This window comes from Balaenoptera physalus (genome assembly GCF_965194825.1).
Source record: "Balaenoptera physalus genome assembly, chromosome: 12".
NCBI classification, from domain to species: Eukaryota; Metazoa; Chordata; class Mammalia; order Artiodactyla; family Balaenopteridae; genus Balaenoptera; species Balaenoptera physalus.
The window spans coordinates 2780747-2792915 of NC_138897.1; the positions used below are offsets into that span (position 1 = coordinate 2780747).

The following is a 12169-nucleotide window of genomic DNA, read 5'->3' on the forward strand; positions in this document are numbered from 1 at the left end:
TGAAACCATCTACTAAAGGCGTGTATCCTTAATGCCACTTCGTGGATATGTGCACAACTGTGTCGTGTTCAGCCTGTAAACTGAAGGATTAAGTATCAAAGATGTTTGTTCGTTGGATGGCTGGTTAGTTAGATGCTTTTAACCACACGAACAAAATAGAACGTTGCAGACTGTACAGTCCGCTTGGATTGAGGCATAACTTTTCCACTGAAAGAGGGAGCTGATCGAGCCCCAGTTTTAATTACGTAGAACTGCATCCTTCCAAATAACAATGAACCTGAAAAATCTCATCTCTCTCACTAGATGTGCCGCGCATTTGTCGTATCCAGTTACCAGTATTTACCAACATAAGTAGGAACTCGTTTTCTAGTAGAGCAGTGATTACAGCTTTCCCAGTTCTCTAGATATTAACCGACATCTCTGATTGATGCCACCGAGAGACACTAATTTGTTTTTCTTATATCTGAGCACATTTTTGTTTCTAGCGCACCACACCTTCACAGGTTAACAGGAGGTAAGTCTGCAAACTTGGAAAAGTTCCTCTCCCTTCCCTTTGGTCACGTGGCTGGCCCGTGATTTCTCCACCTGCTGCTACTGTTTGTTTGGTTTGGGACATTGCTTCTCGTGCACGTGGAATCCACAGGGATCTCGGATGGTGCAGCAGATTAAAACATGGAGCTGGGGCTGAAAGGAGACCGCAGGCCCTTCACTTAACCCCTTTGAGTATCCACTTCCACATCTGCAAAATAAGGTGGCCACACAGAGCAACATTTTTGGTCTATGACCAGCCGGGGTGAAAATAATAATGCGCCCACCCCGTGTTTTCAAAGCAAGTAGAACCAATTTCTTTGCTCCTTTTTTTATATTGGATCCTTCTAGGGACACAGGGAGAAACGTGCGTTCCTGGAACTTGTATGATTGACTTGACTAAGAAAGTGCCAGTAAGAAAATGGTCACTGCTTTTAGCCAGTGGATGACCATCTGGACATATTTGAGACAGATCCACAGAGAGGCCACTGCGGCTGTGTCATTCTGACACGGCACCAGGACCTCTCACTGAGTGAGGCGGGCTGCACAGGGCCTTGGCCACCTCAGTTTTCCCTTCACAGGGTTAGGAGTTTGCTGATGGGCCAGACCTGGGGCACCTCGGAGGTACCTGTAGCCACAGACCCCGACGGATGGTGGGTTGAGGTGCCCTGGCATGAGGGCACCTGCGTCAGTCACCTCCGTGAAAATGCTCGATTTCAAGTTTAAAAAGGGCAGCAGTTTCCAAATAGCAGCTCCACGCAGAACTCGTGTCTGCTCACATCACATAGGAAAGATGGAGCAGGTATTACCAACACTAGTTATCAGACACACATTGTCTTTAAAGGACCAGTTTCTCCCAGACTAGCACACAATAAGACAGAGTAAGAGCGCAGGAAGAGAACATGCTTCCTGTTAATGCCTGCGATCTGAGGGAAGCCAGAACACAATTATGATATTTAAAAGACGTTCTCATCTTGTAACGAGCCTCAAATCGTCACACCGGGTTTTAAAGTACCAGGGAGAGAGCTGGTCCTATAACAGGCTCGTAGTCTCCTGTGTAGCTACTATAAGCCATGAGTCTACACCTGGGCGGTCCTCAGATGCTTTTCCTTACGCTTGTGTATCTAATGATGTTATTCTCCTGGTTCCTCCTTTGCACTCATCCGATGTCATTCATCCGGAGGAAGAGGCAAGCAAACTAAAGCCTGGGCAGAGAGAGGGGAGACCGCCTGGGCTCGTAGGGTCCAACAGGCAGCACACCGGTGCCTCTCAGGTGCAGAGCCCAGGAGGGGTGGACGCAGAGGGGGGGGAAGCGTCCCAGAGCCACAGATTCGCTCTGATTTCCATCACTGGCATTCTGTTGGTGGATTCAGGAAAGAGTTTAAATTCCTCTCACAGACAAGAAATAAACGCTAGAACTCCTTTTTTTTTCCCCCTAAGCACAAAACCCCAGACACAGTGAATACTAATTTTTTCAAGAGGCAGCGTTTTCTTCTGAGAGGGACCGACTCTATCCATTTGTTTCTAATCAAATGCAAATGCAAATGATGATGCTGGCATATATCTCATCCCTATTTTCAGAAGACAGCCGCTGGAGTCAAGGGAATGAATCTTTACCCAATCTGATGACCACTGATCTTCAGATGTGTCAGGAGAAAACTAATCCCCTGCTATTACTTGCAAGTTTAAGGACTCCCAGCTCTTCAGCAAATTGGAAAAACAGTTAAAAAATCCTTCCCGCTATCTGGAGACGGGACTGGAAAGGAGCCGGGAAGCCAAGTGCACGAGCCCCCCCTGTTGGTGAAGGACATTATCACAAGTGGAGGGAAAATTAATCAATTTTTCAAAACCAGTACAATGAAACAGGCTAATGGAAAAAAGCAGTTTATGTTAAAAATTCATGAAATGGTTGTCCTTTATCCCATGGCTTTCCTCCCGCAGTGTTTAAATTTTTTAGCATAATGTTATTTTATTTGCCACCAAGAAGTTTATTGTTGTTTTGTTAATCATGATGCCAAAAAAGAGTAACACGTCAGTGCCACGTAATCCTGCGTGTGCTGTGATCACGTGCCGAGGCCCCTACACGACTCACGTGTTCACGTGTGCAGACAATGAGGTCTCCATGTGGTTCATCAGAGTGTGAACCAAGTCACCCCTAAGAGGTAGGATTTCTTCTACAAACTTCTTGTTATTTGAAATCCCTATGTAATAAGCACTATTTTTCCAAACAACCTGAGTTTTCATTTTTTAAAAACTGGACTAATTTTCTAATTTCACTTGTCCCAAATATTCAGCTCCACGTATTTTGGAGAGAGCGTGTTGACGTCCTAACCTCAGGTGTAGACCGGCACGTGGGGCACGGGCCCTGTGTCTGGTCCCGTTTCCTTTTCTGATTGCTCACGCTCAGAGGGCTGGCCGCTACCCGCCCCGCCCCAGCTTTGGGGTGTCGGGTTCGGATTTTCCGGTAGGACTGACCTTCGAATTCCTCCTTCACCTTTTAATCACTTACAAATAGATGAGCTACTTGGATCAGGATAGACACGGATAAAGAGACACCATTCCTGGCAAATAACTGTAAGATGTGAGCAGTTCTGGCTCTTCTATCCTTTCTGGACACAGACAAGAAGGGCTGCATTGGAGAATCACTGACCCTTCCTGAGTTGGGGAGCCGAGTCCAGGGGGCTCCTTAAAGGGAAACTTGTGTGTCGCAGGTTCCGGGGGCAGAGGCTGGGGACCCAGGGGTGGAGGGAGGAGATGCAGGCAGGGGACTGGCCGCGGCTCCGGGGGTGTCGGCAGCCTCACCCGCGCCCCGTCCTCCCCCCACTGGGGTCACCTTCGCACCCAGACGACCCTGCCGTCATCCCCCGTCCCCTGCGGCCCCTTCCCTCCCCAGACTGTTTCCTCCAGGACAGAAACGGACCCCCTTGTTTACAGTGAGGCATGGAAGTAAGTACCCACTCCCTACAAATTGTGAAATATAACAAATAAGCCAAAACGCACTGTTTTTAAGTACCCTGCCGCTCCTGCCAGGGGCTCCCACCGCTGCCCGGGAGGCAAAGGCTGGCCCTGCTCCGCCCATGAACTGAGCAGCGACAGCAGAGGTGCCCTGCGCGGCCGGAGCCTCCCCGCCCGGCGCCCCTCGACGTGGGCGTGGACCCCTTTCCTCAGCGCAGGCCGGCCTTCGATATGGCCTCAGAGTCACGACCCTCCCCCCCGCCAGGCTCCTTCAAAGCATAAAGGATGCTCTTCAGGCTGTGGGGAAGGAAGCTGGGAGCCGGCATCCCCGCAGCCACCTGTCGGAGGCCGGACCACATCAGCACCACAGGGTCCGAGTCAGAGCACGTGACTCAGCACAAGAGCCAAAGGGTGGAAACGACCCAAGTGTCCATCCGTGGATGAATGGGTGAACAAAATGTGGCTTACACAGGCAATGGGATATGACCCGGCCTTAACAGGAAGGAAATTCTCACCCAAGCGACAGCATGGCTGAACCCTGAGGACGTTACACCAGTGAAAGAAGCCGGTTGCCACCGGACAAACACTGTGTGATTCCACTTGTATGGGGTCCCCTGAGCCGTCACATTCATAGAGAGAGTAGGAGGGGGCTTTCCAGGGGCCGCGGCAGAGGATGGGGAGCTTGTGTCTACTGGGTACAGTCTCAGTTTGGGAAGATGGAAAAGTTCTGGAGGTGGATGTTGTACACAGTGGATACACAACATTGTGAATGTACTTAAGGCCACTGAACTGCGCACTTAACGACGGCAAAATGGTAGATTTCACGTTACGTATGTTTCACCACAATAAAAAAAAATTAAGGGTGACAGATGCAGCACTCCCCTCCCCTGCCACTGTGGCAAGGCGTCATCACCATGGCAACCGAGGCGCGTTTCTCAGCTCTTCTTCCTGTGCTCACCACAGAACTTTTCAGTGAAGCATAAATAAACAGATTAAGCAGCAGCCCTAGAGTCTTAGGAAACACCATACGTAAACCTCGCTGGAGAATTATTTTTCTTTCCTTGGCTGCTACTCAGAGGTGGCCTCTTAGTAAAAGTTGAGAGCTAAAAATTCTCTCAGCGAGTCTCTTGTTTCAACCCCGTGCTTTCACATGTGAGGAAACAGAAGCCCCAGTGCTTGGCGTGCTCGGTTCGCAGGGGATTTTGTGTCAGGACCAGAGCCCTCCAGCCCCCAGAGGCTTGCTCTTTCCAGGAGGCCCCAGTAGAAAGAGGGTTTCTTTGTTCCTTTGTCCACTTCTATTTGCTGAGCCAAACTGCCAGAAGCTTTGGGGAATCAAGTAGAAGTTTTTCTTTTTTCCTCCAAAAACTTAAAATCTAGCTGGAGACCTGGAGACGTAAGATGGATGTAGGGAGAAGGCCAGACTCCCCTACACGGAGATCTCCAACCGGGAAATTCACTGAACGACATAATGTTGCCATCACCAACTTTGGGCCAAATAATGACAGACCGTGTTAAACGGACTTATTTTATTTTATAAATTAACATACAGTAAAATTGGGTTGTTTCTGGTGTACACGTCTGTGAATTTTAACACACGTGTAGTTTCATGTGGCTGCCATCACAATGAGGGTACATCACCCCCCAACCTCCCTCCCACTTCACACCACACCCTTCCCTCCCCCATTCCTGACCCCTGACAACCACTGCTCTGGTCACCCTCCCTGTAGTGTACTCTTTTGAAGAAAGTCACGTGTATGAGATCATACTGTATGAAATCTTTTTGGAATGGCTTCTTTCACTCAGTACAATGCCTGGGAGATGGCTCTGAGCTGTTGCTCCTTTTTACTACCGCATAGTATTCTGTTGCACGGACGTACCACAGTCGGTTTATCCCTTTACTCAGTGACGAACATTTGGGTTGTTTGCAGAATTGGTGATTACGAATTGAGCTGCTATAAACATTCATGTACAGGTTTTTGTGTGATCATAATTTTTCATTTAAGATTCAAATTATTTCCATCAAAAGACTGGAGACCAATATATTCATTACAAAAATCACTTCCAAAACTATGTAGTTTTTCTTTTATCATTCAAAGCAAGAAGTGGGATTGCTGGGTCATATGGTAAGTATTGATACATGGTTAGCTTTATAATAACTGTCAAATTGTTTTCCAGAGTGAGGGTACCATTTTGCATTCCCACCAGCAAAGCATGAGAGTTCCAGTTGCATTGCATCCTAGTCAGCACTTAGTATTGTCAGTATCCTTTATTTTAGCCATTCTAATAGGGGTGTAGTGGTGTCTCCTGATGGTTTTGATTTGCATCTTACTAAGAGCTAATGATGCTGCGCATCTTTTCATGTGCTTATTTGCGTTCTGCTCATCCTCTGCAGTGAAGTGTTTAGTCAAGTGTTCTGTCCAATTTTTTAACCTGGTTGTTTGTTTTTTTACCATTGATTTTTGAGAGTTCTTTACAAGAAGGACTTGTGGTTTCAAGTCTTTTGTCATATATATGATTGGAAATATTTTCTCCATCTGTAGTTTGTCTTTTCATTCTCTTCAAGTGTCTTTTGCAAAACAAAAGTGTTGAATATTGATCAGGTTCATTTTATCAATTTTGTTTCTTTTATGGATCATGCTTTTGGTGTCAGGTCTATAAACTTATTGGCTACCCTCACGTCATGAAGGTTTTCTTCTATTTTCTCCTGTTTTCTTCTAAAATGCTATACTTTTACAGTGTAGATAGAGATCCATGATCCACTTGGGGTTAATTTTTGTATAGGGTGTGACTTTGGATTGAGGTTCATGTTTTTGGATATGGATGTCCAGTGGTTCCAATTCCATATGTTGAAAAGACTATGCTTTCTCCATTGAATTGTCTTTGCACCTTTGTCAAAAATCACCTGGTCCTATTTGTGTGGGTCTATTTTTTGACTCTACTGTGTTCCACTGAGCTATGTGTCTACCCCTCCTCCAGTACGACACTGCCTATAGCTACGTAGGAAATCTTTAAATCAAGTGATGCAGTTCCTCTGATTTTATTCTTCTTTTTCACAGTTGTTTGGCTATTTTGGTTACATATAGTTTCAAGGTTAGTTTTTCTATATCTAAACAAAATCCTGCTAGGATTCTGAGTGGCAGAGCATTACATCTGTAGATCAGTTTGGGAAGAATTGCCATCTTTACTATTCATGGTCTTCTGACTCATGAAGATAGTATGTCTCTCCACTTAAGTCTTCTTCGATTTTCTTCCACCAGCATTTTCTAGTTTTTAGCATAAAGATCCTATACACGCTTTGCTAAGTTTATAACTAATATTTTGTTTCTCTGATGCTATTATATATGGTAGTGCTTTTAAATTTGGTTTTTTTTAACTGTTCATTGCTAATATATAGAAATATGATTGACTAAATGTTCTTCCAGCAACAGACCATTACAACTATAACAATATAGCTATAACTCTACATTAAATTATCTGTGACAACTTATAGCCAAAATTCCAAGTCAGGGTCCTCGTTCAGCCACTCTTCAATGCATATGTTACAAAGGATTCCATGATGATTGTTCTATTTACTTAAGATCTATTGCATGTGTTGGGCTCTGTATTAAAAGTGATCTAAACTGTCGATGCGTTAATTCAACAGTTAATGCTCATTGCATGCTTACTTCTGTGCCAAGGGCCATAAATACACTAATTGACTCTTTCATGAACAGTTCTGACCCCAGATTCTGAGAGGTAGAACACAACTTACCAACTTCATGTGTTCCTTAAAAGATTTAAATTACTCTTCCCTCAAAAGATTGGCGACCGATGTATTCATTATAAAAATCACCAAAATATATGCTCTTTCTTTTAGCGTTCAAAGCTGGTACACATGATAAACATGTGAAACGTTATTATTATCTACACAATACTTCATTAACTATGTCACAGCATAAATAAGTTTTAATAATATCAGACCTGCATATAGGACTGAACGTTCATTTATTTAAAAACCTTTTTGTAAAGTTTAAGAAATCTTTCTAGTTTAATCACAGAATGGGTGAATCAAAGTGCACGATGTTTCTGTGACTCAAAATCCAACACAGCCTGCAGAAAAATGGTATATGAAAACAAAAGTAAAGGAACTTCTCCAGTGGTCCAGTGGTTAAGACTCTGCGCTTCCACTGCAGGGGGCGTGGGTTCGATCCCTGGTCAGGGAACTAAGATCCCACACGCCGTGCGGTGCAGCCAAAAAAAAATCCAAAAAAAACCCCAAAGTCAGGGCAAATTGTACTAAGTTCTGAGCTGCTTTAATTATTTTTGGCCATTAGGGTGGTATCTAATAAATAACTTCACTTGGCAGATACATTAGACACAAAGATATTTTTCTTAAAATAAGTAATTTAAACAGTTTCCTAGCTCATCTGTTTTCTTTTATCATTCTTAATTTTATACTCTCTTTTATTGGAGAAGAATGTGTAAGGTGGGCCAGCAGTGACCGAATCTGATTGGTCTGTGAGCTCAGAAAGGCGCTGGCTGAGAGACAACATAGCACAAGGAGAACCAGATTATTTATGTTCTGCCAACCCCAGCAGAGGGAATAAGAGTAAGAAGGACGGGGTTGGAGGGGGGGGTCACCAGTTCCTGAAACGCTCCAGCGCTTCCCCTTGAGGGTGACATCTTCAAGTTCAAGTGCGCATGGCGTCCGCTTCTGCCCACGCCATCGTGCCCACATCATAACTCAGTCCCCCGGGTTTCCTCTGTGGGGAGCCAGAATCCTGTGAGGTCCCTGGCCCGGCGCAGGAGAGGGAGGCTGTGACTGTGCCACACGGAAAACAGATCACGTGCCGAGCCGGCCCAGGTGAGCTGAGAAAGCCGTGCCCAGCAGAGGCCGCAGGAAGGGCACTTCAGACAGCAGAACGCGCGGCCGGGGCGTCGGGAGGGTGGGTGTCGGGCAGCGGGGGGAAGCCTGGGAGGGGCAGGGAGCCACAGGGAAGTGGGAGGGGGCCTTGGCTCCAGTCAGGACCCACAGAAGGATGGACTTCGAGCTCGAAGGCTGAGCAGGGCACGAAAAGTCACAGGGAAGCAGGAGGCCTGGAGGGCACGGGGACACCTCGTTCAAAGGACATCGAGGTGGCTGGTCTACTCAGAGCCAAGACGAGGTCTCAGCAAGTGGAGAAAACCTGGCCATGCCGTATGGTGCCAGGTCTCGGGGGCCCCCCGGCTGGAGAAAAGATGTTCAGTTTGTGAAGCAGGCGCAGGGAACGGTTGTGGGGAAGGAGAGGAGGAGAGCATCCTTTGCAAACCCGTCTGGGCTGGAAAGGGAGGGGCCCGAACAGGGCTACCCCAGCCTTGGCCTTAATGTCAATGTGGGGAGAGGATAAATGCAAGGAATATTTTAAAGAAAAACCTACAAGGTTTGTGAACTGAGTCAGTGGGGGAAATAGAGCAGAGAAAGAGGCCAGGGTGACTGCAGGGCTTCAGCCCTGGTGGATGGGGGTAGGAGGACCATCAGCTGGGGACAGTCATAGACATTAACAGTAACTAGTACCAGAGATAATGCACCTGTAACTACTACTGGGGACAATGCACCTGTAACTAATACCAAGGACAATGCACCTGTAACTAGTACTGGGGACAATGCACCTGTAACTAGTACCAGAGATAATGCACCTGTAACTAGTACCAGAGATAATGCACCTGTAATTACTACTGGGGACAATGCACCTGTAACTAGTACCGGGGACCATGCACCTGTAACTAGTACCAAGGACAATGTACCTGTCCCTAGTACCGAGGAGAATGCACCTATAATTAATACCAGGTACAATGTACCTATAACTAGTGCCAGGGACAATGCACCTATAACTGCTGCTGGGGACAATGCACCTGTAACTAGTACCAAGGACAATGTACCTGTCCCTAGTACCAAGGAGAATGCACCTATAATTAATACCAGGTACAATGTACCTATAACTAGTGCCGGGGACAATGCACCTGTAACTAGTACCGGGGACCATGCACCTGTAACTAGTACCAAGGACAATGTACCTATAACTAGAACCAGGTGCAATGTACCTATAACTAGTGCCGGGGACGATGCACTTGTTACTCCAGTGACAACCAGTCAGGGGTGCAGGTATCACCAGTGAAACTAAGCCCATTAAATGCATTAAATTCCCGAGAAGCCCAATTTAGACTTTTCGGTGGCAACAGTGTCTTCTGAACGGGAAGGGTCCTTCCGAACCACAAGCACCGAGCCGGTGATGGGGGAGGTGTGCACGAGGCTTTGGTGCATTTACCTGATGCGCTTTCAGGAGATTCCGCTGACCCTCCAGACATTTCCCGACCCCCTCATGCTCACGACCTCCCACACTCCCGTAGCAGGGGCTGTGCACGAGCACCATCCTCTCTGCCGGGGCTCCGGGCAAGGCCCCCTCCTCCTGGGGCCACCGGCTCGCAGGCTTTGTCGGCGCTTCTGAAGGTGGAGCCGCGTCCGGGGGGCTGGCAGTGCTCCCTCCGGAGCTTGGCCTTCCCGTCGGGAGGGCTCCCGAGGGGGCGTCTGCAGTGGCCAGGAGGTCAGCCGAGGAGGGACCTGTGGGGACAGCACCGCCCAGACCCCACCCGCTGGGCGGCCTCCTGTGACGTTAGCCGCTTCCTAGCATGAGGTCTCCAAAAGCGTCCGGATCCACAGACGAGCAGAGGGAGGCAGCCTCCCAGACGGCAGAGGGTCCGGCCTGCCCTGAGACCACGTGCCCTGTCTTTCAGGACGGACACCACGCGGCCAGAGCCACCCACTACGGCTCCCTGCCCCCGAAGGCGCAGCACGGCCGGCCCCAAGACGAAAACCCCGTAGTGCACTTCTTCAAGAACATCGTGAGTGGCAGCCATGGGTAGGAGGGGCGGATTAGAGGGGTGAGGGGCGCCCGGCCCTGCCCCAGTCCACGCGGGCCCGAGTGTGTCCCCAGGTGACACTGAGCTCTGATCTTCAAGGGGTCTGAGTATATCTCCATGTGACACAGCTGTAATCCATGATGGGGGGGGGGTCTGAGTATATCCCCAGGTGACGCCTCCCGCTTCCTCAGAGTGAGGTTGGCCTCGGGAGCCCAGGGCCAGCACCGGGTCCCAAGGTCTGAGCTGCATCTGCAGCTTAACCTTGTGTTAAAACTTTGTGTTCTACCAAAGAACTCACTCCTTTTGAGACTAAGCTAGTAGGAGATGCTTAGTTCAAGAATACAAGCTTTGCAAAACTCTGGAGACGGTAAGAAGATCAGGGGTGCGGGGTCAGGAGGGATGAATAGACTAGGAGTGCCCGGGATTCGGGGGCAGCGAGTCTCCTCCGAATGGTCCCGTGACGGCGGAGGCGCCTCACACATCTGTCAAAATCCACGGAATGTACAACACGGAGTCCACACACTTTGGTTAATGTATTGACATTGGCTCAGTTGTCACAAGTGGACCACACGAAAGCCTGGGGTGCTGGGCTCAGGGCAGAGGGGTCGTGAGAACTCCCTGCAATTGCTGTGCAATTTTTCTAGAAGCCTAAAACTGCTCTAAAAAATAAAATCTTAAAAGCAAAACCACAGGCTCTAATTATAAACTTTCTGTGCAGCAGACATCTAAGATGGTATTTTCATGTTGATTAGGGAGCTTTAGGAGTCGCACACCTGAGGGTGTCCCTTCTGAGGCTCGAATACCAGGGGCCCTTGACTGCCCACCCCAGAAAGGATGGTGGTGACATTCACCGTCTCCATCACCTGCGACAGGGGGTGTGTCACGGGAGCACACGCCAAGAGGAATCGCCTCTGTGGCTGCAGAGCCTTTGGTGTGTTTCCCATCCTCTCAGACACTTTCTGTGGGCTCTGGAAGATCTAGGTAGCATTGGATACTTTCAAATTCTCAAATCGTATATTCCTCTCTCAACTAAAACAGAACGGGGACGCCGGGCAGAGACTGAGTGGGTGGCTTCTTATACCAATAGATACTAGACCCTCCCAGCAAGCAGGAGCTAGCAGGGAACTAGCAACAAGCTAGGTGACAACAGGAGGTGACATGGTGACACCAGGAGGCTCTCACGAGGAGGGTCAGGGCCGCTGTGACGGAGGGACGCCAGCCCCGCTCACCATTCTCCTGTGTCTTTGCAGGTGACGCCTCGCACACCTCCTCCATCACAAGGAAAGGTAAGACCTGCGAATGTGTTGAGTCATCATCACTTTACAGCCCTTCCCTGAAGTCCCCAAACGGATCAAAAAGAGGGCTGGACTCAGAGCTCCCCGACTTCATCCCAAAATGTCTTGCCACGTGGAGCCCACGTAGGACAGGCTGAGACGTGCGTGACACCCCTTCCCGCCTGCTGCCGCGCAGACAGCGCTCGCCACCCCAGCTCCCTTCCCTCTCAACCCCAATCTGAAACCCTCCCTGGGCAGCTCCCGGGGGGCCACGGCCAACCACAGGATAGGGCGCGTGTGCCGAAACCTGTTTGCCATCTCAGCACTGTGTTGTCCTGACTGTGTTTCCTGTTTGGTGGAGAGAACGTTTTTCCCACACTGATCACCATGTCCCTCTTTTTCTTTTCCTCACACAGGGGCGAGGACTGTCCCTCAGCAGATTTAGCTGGGTAGGTGACAAATGCACGTCCACCCGTTGCCTCTGCTTCCTCACGGCCACTCAGCTGTTCTGTTCTGCTCTGTTTCAGTTGCTCTCT

General features: G+C 48.6%; 1 protein-coding gene across 8 annotated transcripts in view; it reads left to right on the forward strand.

Annotated features, from left to right (window-relative positions):
* Positions 1-12169, forward strand: part of MBP (myelin basic protein) — a 110458-nt gene that overhangs the window by 88213 nt on the left and 10076 nt on the right. For 4 of the 8 annotated variants that reach the window (XM_082417748.1, XM_082417752.1, XM_082417747.1 and 1 more), the window contains 3 exons: positions 10234-10341; positions 11610-11645; positions 12050-12082. In XM_082417748.1, the coding sequence (XP_082273874.1) occupies positions 10234-10341; positions 11610-11645; positions 12050-12082 (177 nt within the window). The remainder of the gene's footprint in view (positions 1-10233; positions 10342-11609; positions 11646-12049; positions 12083-12169) is intronic. The other 4 variants (XM_082417746.1, XM_082417745.1, XM_082417749.1 and 1 more) reach the window with 1 other exon arrangement.